Here is a 20765-nt window from a genome sequence, read left to right as displayed (position 1 = left end):
CACCAGGCAGCCGCCTTTACCCTCCCCCCACCCCGGCCACGCCCCTCTCTGTCAGTCCGGCAGCGCACAGTTGGCCCCGCCCCTCCCCGCGCTCTCTTCGGCTTCCTCTCCTTGATTGACAGCGATGTTTTTTTTTCCCTTTTGCGCTCGCGATGTGCGCATGACCGGAAGTTCGTGGAACGTCCTGTTGAGAGACTGGAGGAGGGAGCGAGTGTAAGAGGGAAAGGGATGGAGGTGGGAGAGGGAGATGGCTAGGGGGAGAGGGGAGGAGGAGGAGAAGAGTGGAGGAGAGGAGAGGGATGAAGGTGTCGAGGGGAGGGAGTCAGAGGGTGGCTGTGTGGGAGGCGTTAGTGCAACAGGTTGCTTGGCAACGGAAATAATCTCTGACCCCTCCCTGAACTTTCCATCTCTCCCTTTCCCCATATCCCCTCCTTTCAACCGCCTCTCCCTCTAACACCCTTTCCCAAGCCTCTTCTCGCTCTAACCCTCTGTTCCTTCCTCCATTCTCCCGGTCCCGCCCTCCATGCCTCCCCATTCTGCCTATCCGACCCAAATCCCCCCTCCCCACCGTCTCCCAGCTCTCCTCCCTCCCCTCTCTTCCCCAACCCTTCCCACTGGCTTCCTTCACTCCCCTTCGCTTCCCCCTGTGCGGTCTCCTGAATATTTTCCGTCCTGCATCCCTTTGACCATCAGTGGACGTGGTTTGACCCTAAGGATGTTCACAGTCTCCCCTTCCCCCTGCTCTGAATCAGGTCTGTGTTCTGCTGTAGCCGGATCTCCAGAGCTCAATTCCCATGAACGGAATGAGTGAGCGAGGCGATAACCCAGCTGCCATTCCTGCCATTCCCCAGGATGTCCAGGGCGACGGCCGATGGATGTCACAGGTGAGAGAGGTTTCTGACTCCAATTTCGTTCAACCTCCACTGTGCTCAAAGGAATTGATAAGGTAGCTCAGGAGTGCTATAAAATAGAACTGCCTCACCAGTAACCTGTGACTGGTGTTCAGCCGGGGTCTTATTGGAACCACTCTGCTCCAGCCCCGCACCAAACGTGTACCCAAGGGCTGAACTCCAGGGATGAAGCAAGATTGACTACCCTCAACTTGGGCAGTGGCATCAGAGAGCACTGGGAAATCTGAAGTCTGTGGGCATCAAGGGTGGGAGCTCCCCATGGTTTGGTTGTGTTTGCACCCCATATAAATGGTGGTGGTTAGTCATTCCCAGTCCTGGGACATCACTGGGATATGCTCAGAGCGGTACCCTGGACAGAAGCACCTTCAGCCACTTCATCAGTGAAGGCAGGATTCTTAGTGTGGAGAAACGGGGATCTTGGCATCGAAATCCATAGATTCCTCAAAGTTGCTGCATGAGTTGACAGAGTGTGTTTGTATTAATTACTCAAAGATCACAAGGTAATGTTGCAACTCTGTAAAACTCTGGTTAGACCTCAGTTGGAGTTCTGGCCTCATTATAGGAAGGGCACGGAAGCTTTAGAGAGGGTGCAGAGGAGACTTACCAGGATGCTACCTGGATATTTTATGAGGAAAAGTTGAGTGAGCTAAGGCTTTTCTTTGGAGCAAATGAGGATGAAAGGCGACTTGTTAGAGGTGTACAAGATCAGGAGAGACATGGATAGAATGGGCAGCCGGAGATTTATTCCTGTCGGAGATGGATACCACCAAAGTATACCCTTTTAAGGTGATTGGAGGAAAATTTAGGGAGGGATGTCAGAGGCAGGTATTTTTTACGTGGAATGCACTGAGGTGGTGGTAGTGGCTAATACATTAGGGACATGTAAGGGACTTCTAAGTACATGACTAAAAGAAAGTGGAGAGTTTTGAGCTTGTAGGAAGGAAGGGTTGGATGGATTGTGGGGTAGGCCGGCACATCTTTGGGGTCCAAAGGGACCAAGGACCAAACTGCAGGGATGAGAGTCACTACCCTCAATATTAAGGGTGGGGTCAGAGAGCCCTGGGAAATCTGAAATCCGTGGGCATCAAGGGGAGAGCTCTCCGTGGCTGAGGCTGTGTTCACAGCCCACACAAAGCGAGGTGGTTTGTCATTCAGCTGTTCTATCAGTGACCTTTTCATCATAAGGTCAGAGTAGGTGTTCACGGATACACACACTGTCCGATTCCATTCAAATCTCCTCGACAAGCACAGCAGCCCTTGTCCGTGCACGGAAAAACTGAGAAGCCTTCTGAACTTGTGCAGCTTAGCTAAGATTGTTGAGAGAGGGAGGCAAGAGGTGAGATTGTTGGGGCCTTAACCAAGTCCTTTGTGTCTTTCCCAACTGTGGGCAAGGTTCCTCGGGACTGGCAAGCAGCTAATGTTGTTCTATTATTCAAGAAAGGAAATGAGGATGATTCTGGAAACTATAGGTCACTGAGTCTCACGTCAGTGGTAGGAAGTTACTGGAGAGGATGCTTACGGATAGGATTTATGAACATTTGGAAAACTGTGGCCTAATTAGGGAGAGTCAGCATGGCTTTGTCAGATTCAGATTTATTGTCTCTGATTTGTATGTAGACAGAAAAAGTACAAACTAGTGCAGGCAAAACGATAAAGTAATGCTCATTGATTCGTGGACTATTCAGAAATCTGATACATGGGGCAAGCTGCATCTTTTTTGAGGAGCTGACTGAGGTGATTGATGAAGGTGGAGCCATGGATATGGTCAGCACGGTGTGTGACAGGGTCCCTCAGGGGCAGCTCATCCAGAAGATTAACGTGCGTGGGATCTGCCGTGACCTGCAGAATTGGCCTGCCGATAGCAGGGACTTGTTCTGGCCAGAGGTCCGTGACTAGTGGTGCCTGGCGACGATATGTTTGTAATATAATTAAGTGGGTAGGTTCAGAATCAGTTTTAATATCATCAGCACATTGCGAAATTTGTTAACTTTGCGGCAGCAGTACAATACAATACATGATAAATACAGAGAAAATGAATTACAGTAAGTAATATTTGTGACTGTATATGTGTATGCACTTATGAGTGTGTGTATTAAATATTAAAATAATCAGTGCAAAAACAAATTTTAAAAAAGTAGTGATCTGTTCGTGGGTTCAATGTCTATTTGGGAATGGGATGGCAGAGGGAAAGAAACTGTTCCTGAATCGTTGAGTGTATGAGAGGTTAGTAAGTTTGTAAACGATACAAAGACTGGTGGCATTGTGGATGGCGTAGAAGACTGGCAAAGGATACAGTGGGATATAGATCGGTTGCAGATATGGGTGGAGAAATGGAAAGTGAAGTTTAATCCAGCCAAGTGTGAGGTGTTACTGTTTGGGAGATCAAATGTAAAGAGTCAGCAGGATCCTCGTGTTGATGTGCAAAGAGATGGGGTCCGAGTCCATAGCTGCCTGAGAGTGGCTACGTACAACCTCATCAGAATCGGGTTTATTATCACTGACGTAGGTTGTGAAATCTGTTTTGTGTCAGCTATACAGTGAATTAGAAACATTAAGAGTGCAAAAGACGAACAACAGTGCAGTGTTCGTGGGTCTGTGGGCCATTCAGAGATCTAATGTCAGGGGAAGAAACTGTTTCTAAAACATTGAGTGTGGATCTGCAAGCTCCTGTACTCCCCCCCCCCCCCCCCCCCGATGGTAATAATGCCAAGTGGGCATGTCCCGTGTGGTGAAGGTCTTTAGTGATGGACGCCGCCTTCTTGAGGCATCACCTTGTGAAGATGTCAGCAATGGTGAGGAGGGTTGTGCCCGTGATGGAGCTGGCAGAATCTATAACCCTTTGCGGCTTCCTTCGATCCTGCCTGTTGGAGCATTCGCTCCCGGCAGTGATGCAGTCAATCGGAATTAGGTTTATGTGTCGTGAAATTTGCTAACCTAGCAGCAGCAGTAAAATGCAATACATAATATAGAAGAATGGTAAGTAAATAAATCGATTACAGTATATGTGTATTGAATAGATTAAAAATCATGCAAAAACGAAAATAATATTTATTAAAGAAGTGAAGTAGTGTTCTCGGGTTCAATGTGCATTTAGAAATCACATGACAGAGAGGAAGAAGCTGTTCCTGGATTGCTGAGTGTGTGCCTTCAGGCTTCTGCACCTCCGTCCTGACGGTAACAGTGAGAAAAGGGCATGCAGCCCCTGTTTTAGTTTCTCAGAGAGCTGCTGCTGAGGTTCTGGCTGCACTTTACCCCTGTGCTCCTCATCTACGGGCACCCAGTTCGGAAGGGTGTGGGCCGTGAGGAGGGTCTCCTGATGGGCTCGGTCCTGGGCCTGGCCAAAATGGCCATTCACGAGTCTAGGCGAGGGAAGGTGGAGGGCACTACCCGGGCCGACTGCCTGTCGCTGTTCCAAGGATACGTTCATGCCCAGCTGTGCTTGAAGAGGGAGCATGTGGTCTCGGTGGGCGCATTGGGCGATTTCCGTGAACGGTGATCCTCCATGGTGTAGACTTTTATAGACGGTAGTAACCATATTGTAATTTGAGTATATCTACTGTCTTGTAAATATTGTTTTTCTGTACGTTTTGTGTATATGTGTTGCAAATAAACTTTTTATAGTCTTGATATAAAGAAAAGGGCATGCCCTGGGTGCTGGAGGTCCTTAATAATGGATGGTGCCTTTCTGAAACACTGCTCCTTGAAGATATCCCAGGTATTTTGTAGGCTAGTACCCAAGATGGAGCTATCTAAATTTACGACCCTCTGCAGCTGCTTTTGGTTCTGCATACTAGACGGTACTCAGCCTGTCTGAATGCTCTCCACAGTGCATCTATATAAGTTTTTGAGTGTTTTTGTTGACATACCAAATCTCTTGAAACTCCTAATGAATTACAGCTGCTGGCGTGCTTTCTTCCTGATTGCATCAATGTATTTGGCCCAGAATAGGTCCTTTGAGGTGTTGATGTTCATGAACATAGAAACATAGAAAATAGGTGCAGGAGTAGGCCATTCAGCCCTTCGAGCCTGCACCGCCATTTATTATGATCATGGCTGATCATCCAACTCAGAACCCCGCCCCAGCCTTCCCTCCATACCCCCTGACCCCCGTAGCCACAAGGGCCATATCTAACTCCCTCTTAAATATAGCCAATGAACTGGCCTCAACTGTTTCCTGTGGCAGAGAATTCCACAGATTCACCACTCTCTGTGTGAAGAAGTTTTTCCTAATCTCGGTCCTAAAAGGCTTCCCCTCTATCCTCAAACTGTGGCCCCTCGTTCTGGACTTCCCCAACATCGGGAACAATCTTCCTGCATCTAGCCTGTCCAATCCCTTTAGGATCTTATATGTTTCAATCAGATCCCCCCCTCAATCTTCTAAATTCCAACGAGTACAAGCCCAGTTCATCCAGTCTTTCTTCATATGAAAGTCCTGCCATCCCAGGAATCAATCTGGTGAACCTTCTCTGTACTCCCTCTATGGCAAGGATGTCTTTCCTCAGATTAGGGGACCAAAACTGCACACAATACTCCAGGTGTGGTCTCACCAAGGCCTTGTACAACTGCAGTAGTACCTCCCTGCTCCTGTACTCGAATCCTCTCGCTATAAATGCCAGCATACCATTCGCCTTTTTCACCGCCTGCTGTACCTGCATGCCCACTTTCAATGACTGGTGTATAATGACACCCAGGTCTTGTTGCACCTCCCCTTTTCCTAATCGGCCACCATTCAGATAATAATCTGTTTTCCTATTTTTGCCACCAAAGTGGATAACTTCACATTTATCCACAGTAAATTGCATCTGCCATGAATTTGCCCACTCACCCAACCTATCCAAGTCACCCTGCATCCTCTTAGCATCCTCCTCACAGCTAACACTGCCACCCAGCTTCGTGTCATCCGCAAACTTGGAGATGCTGCATTTAATTCCCTCATCCAAGTCATTAATATATATTGTAAACAACTGGGGTCCCAGCACTGAGCCTTGCGGTACCCCACTAGTCACCGCCTGCCATTCTGAAAAGGTCCCGTTTATTCCCACTCTTTGCTTCCTGTCTGCTAACCAACTCTCCACCCACACCAATGCCTTACCCCCAATACCGTGTGCTTTAAGTTTGCACACTAATCTCCTGTGTGGGACCTTGTCAAAAGCCTTCTGAAAATCCAAATATACCACATCCACTGGTTCTCCCCTATCCACTCTACTAGTTACATCCTCAAAAAATTCTATGAGATTCGTCAGACATGATTTTCCTTTCACAAATCCATGCTGACTTTGTCCGTCATTTCACCACTTTCTGAATGTGCTGTTATCATCCTTGATAACTGACTCCAGCAGTTTCCCCACCACCGACGTTAGGCTAACCGGTCTATAATTCCCTGGTTTCTCTCTCCCTCCTTTTTTAAAAAGTGGAGTTACATTAGCCACCCTCCAATCCTCAGGAACTAGTCCAGAATCTAACGAGTTTTGAAAAATTATCACTAATGCATCCACTATTTCTTGGGCTACTTCCTTAAGCACCCTGGGATGCAGACCATCTGGCCCTGGGGATTTATCTGCCTTCAATTTACCTAACACCACTTCCCTACTAACATGTATTTCGCTCAGTTCCTCCATCTCACTGGACCCTCTGTCCCCTACTATTTCTGGAAGATTATTTATGTCCTCCTTAGTGAAGACAGAACCAAAGTAATTATTCAATTGGTCTGCCATGTCCTTGCTCCCCATAATCAATTCACCTGTTTCTGTCTGCAGGGGACCTACATTTGTCTTTACCAGTCTTTTCCTTTTTACATATCTATAAAAGCTTTTACAGTCCGTTTTTATGTTCCCTGCCAGTTTTCTCTCATAATCTTTTTTCCCCTTCCTAATTAAGCCCTTTGTCCTCCTCTGCTGAACTCTGAATTTCTCCCAGTCCTCAGGTGAGCCACTTTCTCTGGCTAATTTGTATGCTTCTTCTTTGGAATTGATACTATCCCTAATTTCTCTTGTCAGCCACGGGTGCACTACCTTCCTTGATTTATTCTTTTGCCAAACTGGGATGAACAATTGTTGTAGTTCATCCATGCAACCTTTAAATGCTTGCCATTGCATATCCACCGTCAATCCTTTAAGTGTCATTTGCCAGTCCATCTTAGCTAATTCACGTCTCATACCTTCAAAGTTACCCCTCTTTAAGTTCAGAACCTTTGTTTCTGAATTAACTATGTCACTCTCCATCTTAATGAAGAATTCCACCATATTATGGTCACTCTTACCCAAGGGGCCTCTCACGACAAGATTGCTAATTAACCCTTCCTCATTGCTCAAAACCCGGTCCAGAATAGCCTGCTCTCTAGTTGGTTCCTCGACATGTTGGTTCAAAAAACCATCCCGCATACATTCCAAGAAATCCTCTTCCTCAGCACCTTTACCAATTTGGTTCACCCAATCTACATGTAGATTGAAGTCACCCATTATAACTGCTGTTCCTTTATTGCACACATTTCTAATTTCCTGTTTAATACCATCTCCGACCTCACTACTACTGTTAGGTGGCCTGTACACAACTCCCACCAGCGTCTTCTGCCCCTTAGTGTTACGCAGCTCTACCCATATCGATTCCACATCTTCCCAGCTTATGTCCTTCCTTTCTATTGCGTTAATCTCTTCTTTAACCAGCAACGCCACCCCACCTCCCCTTCCTTCATGTCTATCCCTCCTGAATATTGAATATCCCTGAACGTTGAGCTCCCATCCCTGGTCACCCTGGAGCCATGTCTCTGTGATCCCAACTATATCATAATCATTAATAACAATCTGCACTTTCAATTCATCCACCTTATTACGAATGCTCCTTGCATGAAGCTACTCACCCTTTCTACCACTGACTATCAGTGAGGTGTGTGTGTGTGTAGCAGGGGTAATGAGTCCCACAGTGATGATCACCTTTCCCTCAGCACAACTGGGGAAGGGTGTACATAGTGGGGCGGGTGACCAGTTCAGCAGTAGCAATCTCCTCTGCTGGTCCACTGCACGACTGGTTTGGTTCGTGTGTTTGGAGGGTGTATATGGGAGGGAATGTGTGTGGGGTGGAGGGGGGGTCATGACTAATCCTGCGGTAAAGATCTCCCCCCACCCACATGAATTTGTGTGTGTTGGAGGAGGATATTTGGTAGGTGTGTGTGTGGGGGGGGGGATTGTGGGAGGAGGGTGTGTGTGTGTGAGAGAGGGATTGTGCGGGGGAGGGGTGTGTGTTTGGGATTGTGGAAGGGGGGTGTGTATGTGAGAGGGATTGTATGGGAGGAAGTATGTGCATGTGGGAGGGCGCATGTGTGTTGGGAATTTTGGGAGGGGTGTGTGTGTGGGATTGTGCTGGAGGGGTGTGTGTGATGTGGAGGTGACCAGACCTGCAGTAATAATCTCCCCCTCCCCGACAGCACAACCTATGTGTGTGTGTGGGGGGGGGGGAGTGGTATATGGAAGGGGTTCTGCGTGAGGGATTTTTGAGTGTGAGTGTATGGGGTAAGGCGGTCACTAGTCCTACAGTAACAATCTTCTCTCCCCAATAGCACAACCGCTTTGTCGCTGACACCAAGGACAAAGAGCCTGATGTATTGTTTGTGGGTGACTCCCTGATCCAGTTAATGCACCAGTTTGAGGTGAGATGGGAGGGAATGGGGCTTAAACACCCTTAGGGAGGTGTGGGGGTAGTTTACCGACCTCAGGGAAGTGTGTGTGAGCTGTCTCATCCCCCACCTCTGTCTACCTCATCTGCCCTCTGTTCTACCCATTCACCACCCCCTTTCACTCTCCTCCTTGCCTTACCCCTCAATCTTCCCTCCTACACTCCCCTTACCCCTTCTTCTCCCTCAATGAGCACCTTCCACCACCGACTCTGACTCTCAGCTGTCCTCCATATCTGTTCTCCCTTGCCCCCACTCTGCCTCCTGGGTTTTGTCTCTCAGCCTCCCACTCTACCCTGCCTCATGTGACTGTTCTCACTCCAGATCTCAGCCCCTCAGCATCTCTCCACACCAGCCATGTTCTCTGCCTTTTGACATCCCTGGTCTCACCACTGCCCGTACCCCTCTCTTGTGTCTTGTCCAGATCTGGCGGGAGTTATTTTCCCCTTTACACGCCTTGAACTTTGGAATTGGAGGAGACGCCACTCAGCATGTTTTGTGGAGGCTGCAAAATGGAGAGCTGGAAAACATCCGGCCAAAGGTACTGGGCTCGAGGGCCCGAACTTTCGGGGAAGCTGTGCGGTCTAGGACCTTATTCCTTCCAGCATAGGAGATTGGGAGATGGAGGGTTTTAAATCACGAGGGGTGAATGCACTCAGTCTTTTTCCCAGGGAAAGGGAATCAAAAATTTGAGGGCACAGCTTTAAGGTGAGAGGGGAGAGATTTAATAGATCCTGAGGGGCAGGGTTTTTCCTGGAGTCCTGGCTATATGGACTGAGCTGCTAGAGGAGGTAGTTGTGGGGGGGGGGGGGGGGGGGCGGGGAGACAATGACAATGTTTGGAATTGGTTTATTATTGTCACACATACCGAGATACAGGGAAAGCCTCGTCTTGCACATTCTTCATACAGATCAGATCATGACACAGTGCGTTGAGCTAGAACAAGGTAAAACAGAACCAACACAGAATAAAGTGTGATAGTCAGGAAATGTGGTGTGGGCAAGTGATAAAATGCAAGATCATATCAAGATAGATTGTGAGGTGAAGAGTCCGTCTCATTGTACAAGAGATCAGGCTCAATCGTCTGATAACAGTGGGACAGGATCTGTCCTTGAGCATGGTGGTACGTGCTTTCAAACTCTTCTGCCTGATGGGAGAGGGGAGAAGAGAGCATGTCCAGAGTCTTTGATCATGTGGGCTGCTTCACTGGTGCAGTGGGAAGTGTGGACGGAGTCCGTGGAGGGGAGGCTGGTTTCTGCGATGTGCTGAGCTGAGACCACATTAGATGAAAGCACACACGCGGGAGATGGCTCACATTAGAGTGAGAGAGAAAGAACAACGCGTAGACAACAGATCAATGCGTAGTGCTAAGGAGGAGGGTTCATTGCTCTAAAAGAAATAGATCCATACATTACACTTTACCCTTTAGATTAATGCATCATAAATCTATGTTCTTGATTAGCCAGGGCATCAAAGGGTATGGGGAGAAGGCAGGGGAGTGGGGATGACTGGAAGAATTGGATCAGCCCATGATTGAATTGCGGAGCAGACTTGATGGGCCGAATGGCGTACTTCTGCTCCTATATCTTAAAACTGTTTATGTACAAAACATTCAATTTACCTTTCATAAACCCCTCTTCCAAATAAGCATGCTTTCACAATAACAGTCCATAACAAACTTCACAGTTCTAATGGTTCAGTCTTTTAGGGGGCACTGTTTCTTTCAGGATAACGCCTCTGGACCTGGGGAGTGGCATCAGGTTTGGTAGGTGTCTTGTCTAAGACAACGTTCTCAGTTTCCGGCATCACATTGCTGTCAGTGAGAGGTAAGTCTGGTGACTGTAATGTGTCCGTCTTGTTGGATGCAGTGGACTCGGGTGTGTTCTTCGGTTGAGCATCCAGTACCTGGTCCACATGACGTCTCCATGTCTGATCTCCAACGTCCACTTTGTACATCAGTGATCCACTTCTTGTAGCTATCCTACTGGGTGTCCACTTGTCTTCTCGGTAATCACGCACTAGGACTTCCTGTCCAATCTCGAAACACCTTGCTGCTTCACTTGCACTTAACCTGCACTTTCCTCAGTAGATCTGGTTTTAGGAGGTCTATGTGAGATCTCAGATTCCTGTTCCTGAGCAACGTTGCAGATGTTTGATTTGTCGTTGCATGAACAGAGTTCCAATACACTAGAAGGAAGTTGTCCACCTTGTGCTGTAGAGAAGTGTCCTCCTTGTCCATTGCTGTAATGGACTTTTTGAAGGTTTGGATAAACCTTTCAGCTAACCCATTCGTTGCTGAGTGGTGACGCGCTGACATGAAAGTCTGATGCTATTTTTTTCCATGAACAGTTGAAATTCTGCTGATGTGTATTGTCCGTTGTCATTCAGTTTGTTCTGGTAAGCCGTTTCTGGTGAAGATGGTCCTCGGGGCAGAGACGGTCTTTGCTGAGTTGGTTTACTTTGTATGAGCAGCCACAGCAATCAGAAACATGAAGTCCATGAATGGCCCAGCAAAGTCATTATGCACAGTTTGCTATGGTGACGATGGCCACTCTCACAGGTGTAACAGTGCCTGTGGGGGTGCATTTTAAACTTTATGGTAGCCTGAACAGCTTTTGGCCAAGTCTTCAATCTGTCTATCTATTCCCGGCCACCACATGTAGCCCTGGGCGAGCCTCTTCACCTTGATTGTACCCAGGTGTTCTTCATGCAGATTTTCTAACACTGGTTCACAGTTTAGAGGGAAACACAACACGAGATCCACACATCAGCGTTCTTTGATGTACTGACAGTTGGTTTCATCTCATTGAGAACTCTGGAAACATGGGGTTACTGTGAGCTGGCCATCCTTGCATGGTGATTTTTGACAATGTCAGATCATTTTTTGTTTCCCTTTATATTTATAAATTTGTCACCGGCAACTGGTCCACCAATGCTGTGTGAAACTCCTCTGCTGGGTCACAGTTTGAAGACTTTTTTCTTCAGTGGCCAACCGTGGAAGACGTGACAAGCCATCAGCATTGCTGTGTTGGTTGGTACCCTTGAACTCTTGTCATAAGAGTGGGCTCCTAGGAACAGTGCCCAGCATTGTAACCGGGTAGCAGTCATCACTGGATTTTCCTTCTGGGATTGAAAATGGACACGGGGCTGACGATCAGTCACTAGTGTAAATTTTTGTCCGTAGAGGTAGTGGTGGAACTTCTTCATTTCCCAAACTAGACTAAGGGCCTGTCAGTCAATCTGTGTGTAGTTGTGTTCTGCGCTCTTCAGAGATCTTGAAGCAAACACAATCGGGCGTTCAAATCCATATTGGGATGTGTGATAAAGTGGCTCCAATGCCATAAGGGGACGCATTGCACGCCAGTCTGATGGGCAGAGATGGGTCTAACGGGAGAGCAGTTCATCAGATGTTATTCGTCTCTTTGTTTCCTTGAATGTTCTTCCACATCTTTCTGACCATTCCCACTTTGCTCCTGTCTGCAACAGTGCATTCAATGGATGCAGCACTGTCGCAATGTTTGGGAGAAACCGGTGGTAATAGCTTGCAAGACCCAAGTATGACCTGAGTTGATATACTTTCCGATTTGGAAACCTGTAACACTACTTCAATCTTCCCTTGTGACTTATGTAAGCCATGCTTCTCAATGACATGTCCACAATGTGAAATTTCATTCTTGAAAAACTCATGTTTCTCTCTCTTAGCGCGCAGACCATACTCATTCAGCCTGGTAAGCATTTTACCAAGGTTCTGGAGGTGCTCTTCATCATTTTTGCCAGTCACAATGATGTCATCAAAGTAACACTGTGTTCCTGACACTTGGTCTATTGTTCTTCACCAAATTGCTGGAGCTGATGCGACGCCAAAGATGAGACAATTATACTGGAACAGTCCCTTGCTTGTGTTGATTGTAAGGAACTTCCTGCTTGACTCTTCAATTGCTGTTTGCAGATAGGCTTGTAACAAGCCAATCTTTGAAAACCTCTCCCTGCCTACCAAAGATACAAAAATATCTTCAATTCGTGACAGGGTGTACTACACAGTATGCAGCATCATTTGATGCTCACCTTGAAATCCCCACACATGCAAATAGCTCCAGCATTCCCTTTCTTGATGGCAGGGACAATGGGCGTGGCCCAATCGCTCCACTCAACATTGGAGAGAATTTCAGACTCCTCTAAGCTCTGCAGTTTAGCATTCACTTTAGGATGTAGTATGTAATGCACCGGATGTACTTTATGGAGTCTTGGTGTTGCTGTATGATCCAGTTCAATTCTAGCCTTCATGTCTTCGAGTTTACTGATGCCCTTCTCAAAGACCACCTCATGAGCATTAAGCAGCTGTGCCTGGTTAGTGCTACTACCATTTGGGCTGTCGTTGCCTGTTGATGCCACACTGAGAGCTTTGACTGAGTTCCAGTCTAGTTGGATTTTTTTCAACCATTCATGTCTGGAAAGTGCTGGCCCTCCACTTTTCATTACATAAAGCTTAACTGCTGTGTTTGGCCTCCATACGTCACATTTACTCTGTTTGCCTTTGGGAAACAGTTTATCACCTGGTGTTAGTCTTTAGCATCACTGAGGTATTCTGTAATGGTATCTTAAAAAACAATCTGTTGTGGTCAGCCTCTGGAATTATGGACAAAGTTGGCCCTGTATCCAGCCCATTTTCAGTTTTACACCGGACATATCTATTGTGATCCAGGTGATTTTGTCATCTGCAGTTCTAGGCATGATAGTTCACTTTTGTCAGACTCTGTTGTCTGATTCTGCTTTACTTTCGCTAACTTTATGCATTTGCTTAGTTTATTGTTTGAGACTTTTCACTCAGTTGTGCTTTTTGTCTGCCTTGCACACACTCTCTATGTGACACTTTCTGCAGACTTTTTCTTTGAACCAACAGTCATTTGCCTGCTGGGAGGATTTGTCACATCAATAACATCTTTGGCTTTTGTGCCTTTCAGGGACATTTTGTGCACTTTATGTTCTAACCTCATTTTCTGCAGTTCTGCCTCATTCTTTGCTGTAGTTTCTGATGATATTGCAATGATCAATGTCTTTTTTAAGGTTAGTTCTCTTTCAGATAGTAGCCTCTTTTGAGTGCTTTGACTATGCATGCCTGTCCCTTAATGCCCCAGAATGTCCATCTCTAAAGTCACAGTACTTGGAAAGTTTGCACAGTTCTGCAATGTATTCAGAAAGGCTTTCATCTTTTGACTGATTCCTTTTGTAAAATCAAAATCTCTCAGTTATTACCAACAGCTTAAGGCTCAAGTGATTCCATCGAACATCTTGCTTTGCAGTGGTTACTAAGTTGTGTAAGAGACTGTATGTTCGTAGGCCCATTAAGCTAAGAAGTGCGGGGGCTTTCTTTTACTCCTTTATGTTTGCATTACAATACAGTTCAACTCTCTCAGTATACAACTCCCAGCCTTCGATAGTTCTAACAAATTTGTCAAATTTCCCAACTGAAACCATCACCATGATATTTTTACTTTAAATTCAACACGTCTTTCACTGTTACTCGTGTGTTCCCTTGTTGCCGTCTGTGACGGCCTTCTCGTGCTGTTTAACCCCCGCTGCTTCGTCCCGTAACTGTCGGTGCAGCTTGTGCTATTTTCTGACATTCAGGTTCGTACTCGTTGCCAATTTGTTTGTGTCTGTGCACAGCTACATATCAATTAAATAAAGGCACGCGTGCGGGAGATGGCTTTAACTGGTGTATTCACATTGCAGCGAGAGAGGGAGAGAGAATAGTGTGCATGTGTGGACAACAGTGCATGCGCAGGCAACATACATCTTCGCAGTTTCTTGCAGACACATGCAGAGCCATTGCTGTACCAAGCCATGATGCATCCAGACAGGTTGTTCTTTGTGGTGCATCGATTAAAAATTGGTAAGGGTTGATGAGGACATACCAAATTTCTTTAGCCTCCTGAAGAAGTGAGAGACATTTGGAGAGGTACAGAGATGGGAAATGCTTAGAAGGGTGTGAGCCAAACATGAACGACTGGGAGGAGGGGGTGAGGTAGAACTGGAGTGACTGACAGTGTGTGTTGTACCTGCAGGTGATCGTGCTATGGGCGGGCACGAATAACCACGGCCACACGGCAGAGCAGGTGGCTGATGGTATCGAGGCCATCGTCCGTCTCCTGAACCAGCGGCAGCCGCAGGCACATGTCATCGTGCTGGTGAGAGGGTGGGCTTGGATGGGAGGGTGAGGCAGAGGATCTGCTGTTGAGGGAGGGCTGGGCAGGAATACTGGAGTGGGGGTGTTGGAGTGAAAGGGTGCAGAGGGCAGGGAGGGCATCAGGAATGGGTGTGCAGAGGGATGGGAAGGGAACAGGAGGGGGCATGGTGGCACAGTTTTGTTGGACCTCATTGACCCCCAGGGATTGGGGAGGGTGAGGTGGGGGATGTATCAGGGGAAATCCAGGGGAGGGAGAGGGCTTTCCTCCCTTCCCCCCCCCCCCCCACCTGAATGCCTGCTCCTCCAGTTCTGGCCACATTTGGAGTACTGTAGCTCTGGTTGCCATGCTTCAGGAAGGATGCCACCTATTTGCAGAGGAAACAAGAAAAAGATTCATGGGGATGTTACTGGGTCTAGAGGGGTTGAATTTTAAGCCAAGAGTGGAGCAGTTCTTGGTGCGTAGGAGGCTGAGTGGTAACTTGGCAGAGTCATATAAAATGAGGGGCAGGGATAAGATGGGTTGGGGGGGGGTCACAATCTTTTACCCCAGGGCTGGGTAGTCCAAAACCAGAGGACACAGGTTTAAGGTGAGAGCAGGAAGATCCAGAAAGGACCTGATGGGCAATGTCTTCACACAGAATCAGAATGAGGTTTATTACCACTGATATATGTAGTGAAATTTGTTTTGAGGCAGCAGTACAGTGCAGTACACAAAATATACTATAATTTCCAACAAATGAAAGTTCAAAAGAGGAATAGAATAGTGGTGTTCATGGACCATTCAGATATCTGACTGTGGAGCAGAAGAAGCTGCTCCTAAAATGTTGAGTGTGTATCTTCGGACTCCAATACCTCCTCCCTGATGGTAGTAATGAGAAGAGGGAATGTCCTCGGTGGTGAATGATGGAAGCCACCTTCTTGAGACACTGCCTTTTGAAGATGCCCTCGATGGTGGGAGGGTTGTGCCTGTGATTGTGCTGGCTGAATTCACAGCCCTCTGTGACCTCTTGCGATTCTACGCATTGGAGCCCCCAGACCAGTTGGTGATGCAACCAGTCAGAATGCTGTCCATGGTAGAGACACCAGATCTCCTCAAACTCCTCATGAAATAGAGCTGCTGGTGTGCCTTAGTGATTGTATGTTAGGACCCAGGACAGATCCTTTGAGATGCTGACACCCAGTAACCTGGGTGCCTGGAGCAACATAGTGGTAGAGGTGGTGGCATTCGTTAGTCTCGCGAGACCATGGATCTGCGCCTGGAAAGTTCCAGGGTGCAGGCCTGTGCAAGGTTGTACGGAAGACCAGCAGTTGCCCATGCAGCAAGTCTCCCCTCTCCATGACACCGACGTTGTCCAAGGGAAGGGCAAGGACCGATGCTTGGCACCGGTGTTGTCGCAGGAGTTGCCAGAACGAGGTTGAAGGCAACGTCGGACTGCCTTAGGGACTCCAGCTCCAGATTTGTCCTCAGGGTTTGCTCCCGAACCTTTCCCATGAGTGAGTATGGCCGCAAGGCAGCGGAGGTTTGAAATCAGAGTTTTCCCTCTCTTAGATGGACTGTCTTCCCAGGCTGACGAGCTCCATCTACCCGAAGCACTGGTTTTAAGGCGCCAGGACCTGCCTTCGCCCTTTCTCCTGTCAGTAGAAACAGTTCCACCGGGCTTAGAGGCTAAGCCACACAAGAAGGCCAGGAGTTGGACTTGGTTGTCAGAGGCTATTTGAGGCGCATGCCGTGAGGAGCACTTTTAGGTAGTGGGAGCTTGTCTCCACCAACACTCCTCAGCTTGACAACCTTGGAATTATAGTGGTAGAGACTGATAACAATATTGTTTAAAAAGGCAGACATGAGGAAATCAGATGCTGCAGATTCAAGTAACACACACGAAAAATGCTGGTGAATGCAGCAGGCCAGGCAGCATCTATAGGAAGAGGTACAGTCGACGTTTCGGGCCGGGACCCTTTGTCAGGACTAACTGAAAGAAGAGCTAGTAAGAGATTTGAAAGGGGGAGGGGGAGATCCGAAATGATAGGAGAAGACAGGAGGGGAGGGGTGGATCTAAGAGCTGGAGAAGGGAGAGGATCATGGGACGGAAAGCCTGGGGAGAAAGAGAAGGGGGTGGGGAGCCCGGAGGGTGGAGAGCAGGCAAGGAGTTATAGTGAGAGGGACAGAGGGAGAAAAAAGAGAGGGAGAGAAAAAAGTGAGAAAAGATAGAAATCTAAAATAAATAAATAAGGGATGGGGTATGAAGGGGAGGAGTGGCATTAATGGAAGTTAGAGAAGTCAATATTCATGCCGTCAGGTTGGAGGTTACCCAGATAGAATATAAGGTGTTGTTCCTCCAACTTTTCGGATCTCCCCCTCCCCGTCCCACTTTCAAATCTCTTACTATCTCTTCTTTCAGTTAGTCCTGACGCAGGGTCCCGGCCCGAAATATCGACTGTACCTCTTCCTATAGATGCTGCCTGGCCTGCTGCGTTCACCAGCATTTTTTGTGTGTGTTGCTTGTTTAAAAGGCACATGGAGATAGATGTACACGGCTGCACACCTACACGGTAGTTTTGTGTCTTTGCACTGAACTGTTGCTGCAAGACAGCATGTTTCACGTGACACAAGCCAGTGCCGATAAGCCTGATAGTGATGGATAGGGGAAGCTGGGCCAAACACGTGCAGACAGGACTGGCTATGGAGGGCCAGCATGGCTGAGTGGGGCTGAAGGGCCGTATAACTCCCTGACACAATCTCTGCTCCGTCCCACAGGGCCTACTGCCAAGGGGGAAGGAGCCAAACCCCCTGCGGGTGAAGAATGCCCGGGTGAATGAGCTGATGCAGGCCAGGGTGCTTACCCTGGGTCGCACCTGCTTCCTGGATGTGGACCCTGGCTTTGTTGGGCCAGACGGTACGCTCAGCCATCAAGACCTGTACGACTACCTGCACCTGAGCCGCCAGGCTTACGCACGGGTCTGCAAGCTGATTCACACCTGTGTAGTGCAGCTGCTGGGGGAGGCTGCTCGCAACCCCTGACAGTGGGGTGACAGTGGGGGGGGGGAGGGGGTTGGGGAGTTGGTCACACTAACCACACTGGGTCACTGTAAACTCCCCACCCACAGTGCGGAGGGAGGGGGTACGTCTAGGGCAAGGGAGCTGGTATCTGTAGTGAGAGGGGCAAGGGGTTGAGGGAAGTCTGGCATATGTGGGTGAGCAAGGGGGGCAGAAAAGACAATGTCGCTGGGACTTGGGTTGAATAGGTTCAGTTCACTGAGGGTAGAATGAGCTGCCAGTGGAAGTGGTGGATGCAGGCTCAATTATAATAGTCAAGAGAAGTTTGGAGAAGTACTTGGATGGGAGTGGTATGGAGGCATGTGGTGTGGGACCATGGATGGGGCTAGATCAGCATGGACTAGATGGGCTGAAGGAGCTGTTTGAGCTGTAGTACACTCACTCCAAGAAATTAGTCAGCTTGTGATTGTAGTGGCAACACGGGAGACTAAAGGCACTGGAGTGTGGAACAGCACACAAAGGTGCTGGCAGAACTAAGCTGGTCAGGCAGCGTCTGTGGAGGGAGGTGGGCAGTCGATGATTGGGGTACATCCTTCATCAGGGTTGTTTTGGGCGGAGACCCTTAAAGTGACTCAGTGAACAGTCCAGACGAAGGATTTTGGCTTGAAAGAACAACTGTCTGTTCTCCCCCCCCCCCCCCCCCCCCAACACCCCTCTTTCCCCCAAGGTGCTAAGTCCCTCCAGCATTTACTGTGCTGTTTAGTTACCAGTGTTGGACACTTGTCCAGGGCTCTCCCCAGTCTTCTCCTGTGGAATAGTCACCTCCCCCACCCCCCACAGAAACCTTCCCGATCTACAGAATCACCCACTTCTCTGGACACCCAGTGCTTCCTCTGGCCCTCAATCTTTGTCTATGGGTGAAATCGGTTTGGAGCTTTCTGGTTTTGCCAAGGGACACAGTCTTCTAACATTCCCATGGGTCCTGAGACCTCTATGTCTGCAGTCTGGATGTCCTGCCCCCTGTAATTCTTCCAACTTGTTCACACTTTGGCTCTAAACCCCTGCGCCTCAAACTGCTGAGAATGTTGAGTGACCGGGTCTCTCAGGAACAACCCGGCTACCGCTTACTCAGGCACCACACGATCTGGGGAAGGTGCATGTGATGTTCGGTTGACAGGGGGTGACTCAGTTACTCAATAAATTACATGTTCTGCGTCAAATAAAGTTGGTTTCCACAGAATGTGGTTTGGAGTCCAGATTACTCTGCACAATGTATCATCCACTGCGGGGCATCCACCATTACCTACCCACTTCGATCTGTGGTTCCCAGTCTCCCTTGTTATCCCAGAGTACTGTGCAGTTGTACCCTAAGTTGACCATTCTTTTCTCTATCCCCCACTCCTAGCAGTGTCAGTCCCTCCCCCTACACCCATCATTCTCTCCCATTGCTTCCCTTACCTCTGCAAGTTTCTTGCCTTTTGGAGTGTCTCCTGAAACCTTACCCATTCACCAAATCACTGTCAACCCCAGCATTCTTTCTGAATCTCTGCTAAACAAGGGTTGTTTTCCACCTGCTCTCTGCCCCCCTCTCCCTGTTTGTCTCCCACACCCATTCACCACCACTCCTCACCCTCACTGACTTCACTGTCCTCATTCCTCCTTTACCCTCCAATTCCCCTCTATTTCTCCACCCTGCATTGTTTCCTGATCTCCCACTTGTGCCCTTGAGCCAAGCTGAGATGCCCAGCTTGGTCAGTTCTGCTGAAGTTTCTGAAGGGGAGGTGCAGGATCTTAGCACCCTGTGGAGCAGTGAGAATTGAGAACATCTATGACCTTTATTTCTGCTTTGACTGATATGTTCCCGGTCTCCTCTCTGTGAGTTGCTGGAGTCTGGGTGTTACAACAGACACTGCTGCCACGGAGCTTCTGATGCTATCCTGGGGAGCATTTCAATGATAAAATCTGTAAATGTCGTAAACACTCAGTGGGTCAGGCATTATCTGAGAGGAGAGACACTCCAGAAGAAAGAAGATATTTCAGGTCAGTGGCTTTCCTGAGGTGTGATTGAAAATGAAACAAGCTTTCGATTGCTGAGAAATAAGGTGAATGGGTTCATGGTGGTCAATTTGAGCTTAATATATTCGATTACATTTATCAATAACATGGAAACACAGTGAAATACTTTGCATTAACCACCAGCACAACCTAAGGAAAACTCTGCCAAGCCCAGCTCTGAAAGGAGGAAGGTTTGGCACTGGGCTAGCGACTCCACCCTGTTTAAAAAAAACCCGGTGCTGCAGCTCCAAAGGCTACATCCCTTGGAAAGGAAAGGTCAGAGAAGATGGTTTACATCTGTGGCCGTTTTGAAGGCTGGCGCTACTCAGAGGTCTGTAAGCTGCTGTAGACGGCCTATGCCTCAGTAGCAGGGATGGGCTTAAGAAGATGTGGCGGGTGCAGCCCACAAGTGTCACCACGCCTTTTGATACTTACATAGATAGCATGCCTACATGGTTCAGCAGAATAATACAGTCATCATAGAACAAACAACAGCAACAAAATAACGACAGCATAACGAGTCACTTACTCATTCTCCCATCCTCACAACAGTCAGCCCTCCAACCAAGGGACAGCCCACTTCCAGGCCTCTGACCTCCAGTCTTTGTTCCAGGCCCCAGACTAAGAGCCTCCAACCTCCAGACTTGCAAACCTGGAGACCAGCCCTACCTGTGAGCTACCTACATTACTGTCTACATTAAAGACGGAGTGCAGGGTATCCAAATTTGCATCTACTTGCATATTCACAAGTATGTGTATGAAAAGCATACTTGCAGAGGCACCAGAAATTTCTACAATAAACAACAACAAAAAGAGGGAGAGGAGAGTCAGTGAGGGAAAGAGTGTCAGCTGCAGGAAAGGGAGATCAAAGAGGGAGAGGATGGAAAGAGAGGCAAGCATTGTAGAAATGGGAAGGAATGGTGAAAAAGGAGGAGTTTGGGCAGGGGTGGG

The 20765-nt window shown here is 48.1% G+C and overlaps 1 protein-coding gene across 1 annotated transcript; it reads left to right on the top strand.

Annotated features, from left to right (window-relative positions):
• The first annotated feature begins 134 nt into the window (after positions 1-134).
• On the top strand, positions 135-18999 carry pafah1b3 (platelet-activating factor acetylhydrolase, isoform Ib, gamma subunit). Its single transcript, XM_072250329.1, has 6 exons — positions 135-213; positions 753-884; positions 8464-8553; positions 9002-9118; positions 14643-14765; positions 17520-18999. The coding sequence occupies exons 2-6, from the start codon at positions 795-797 to the stop codon at positions 17781-17783; spliced, it is 684 nt and encodes a 227-aa protein (XP_072106430.1). The 5' UTR covers positions 135-213; positions 753-794; the 3' UTR covers positions 17784-18999.
• Positions 19000-20765: the final 1766 nt, after the last annotated feature.

This window comes from Mobula birostris, unplaced genomic scaffold (genome assembly GCF_030028105.1).
Source record: "Mobula birostris isolate sMobBir1 unplaced genomic scaffold, sMobBir1.hap1 scaffold_282, whole genome shotgun sequence".
Lineage (NCBI taxonomy): Eukaryota > Metazoa > Chordata > Chondrichthyes > Myliobatiformes > Myliobatidae > Mobula > Mobula birostris.
This window is presented reverse-complemented; position numbering and strand designations above follow the sequence as displayed.

Bases quoted from the DNA above. Each gene is read 5' to 3' on its own strand.
- pafah1b3 (XM_072250329.1), top strand. From the start codon at position 795: ATGAACGGAATGAGTGAGCGAGGCGATAACCCAGCTGCCATTCCTGCC. The intron at 9,119-14,642 runs GTACTGGGCTCG...TTGTACCTGCAG, and splicing joins TGGAAAACATCCGGCCAAAG to GTGATCGTGCTATGGGCGGG. The intron at 14,766-17,519 runs GTGAGAGGGTGG...TCCGTCCCACAG, and splicing joins AGGCACATGTCATCGTGCTG to GGCCTACTGCCAAGGGGGAA.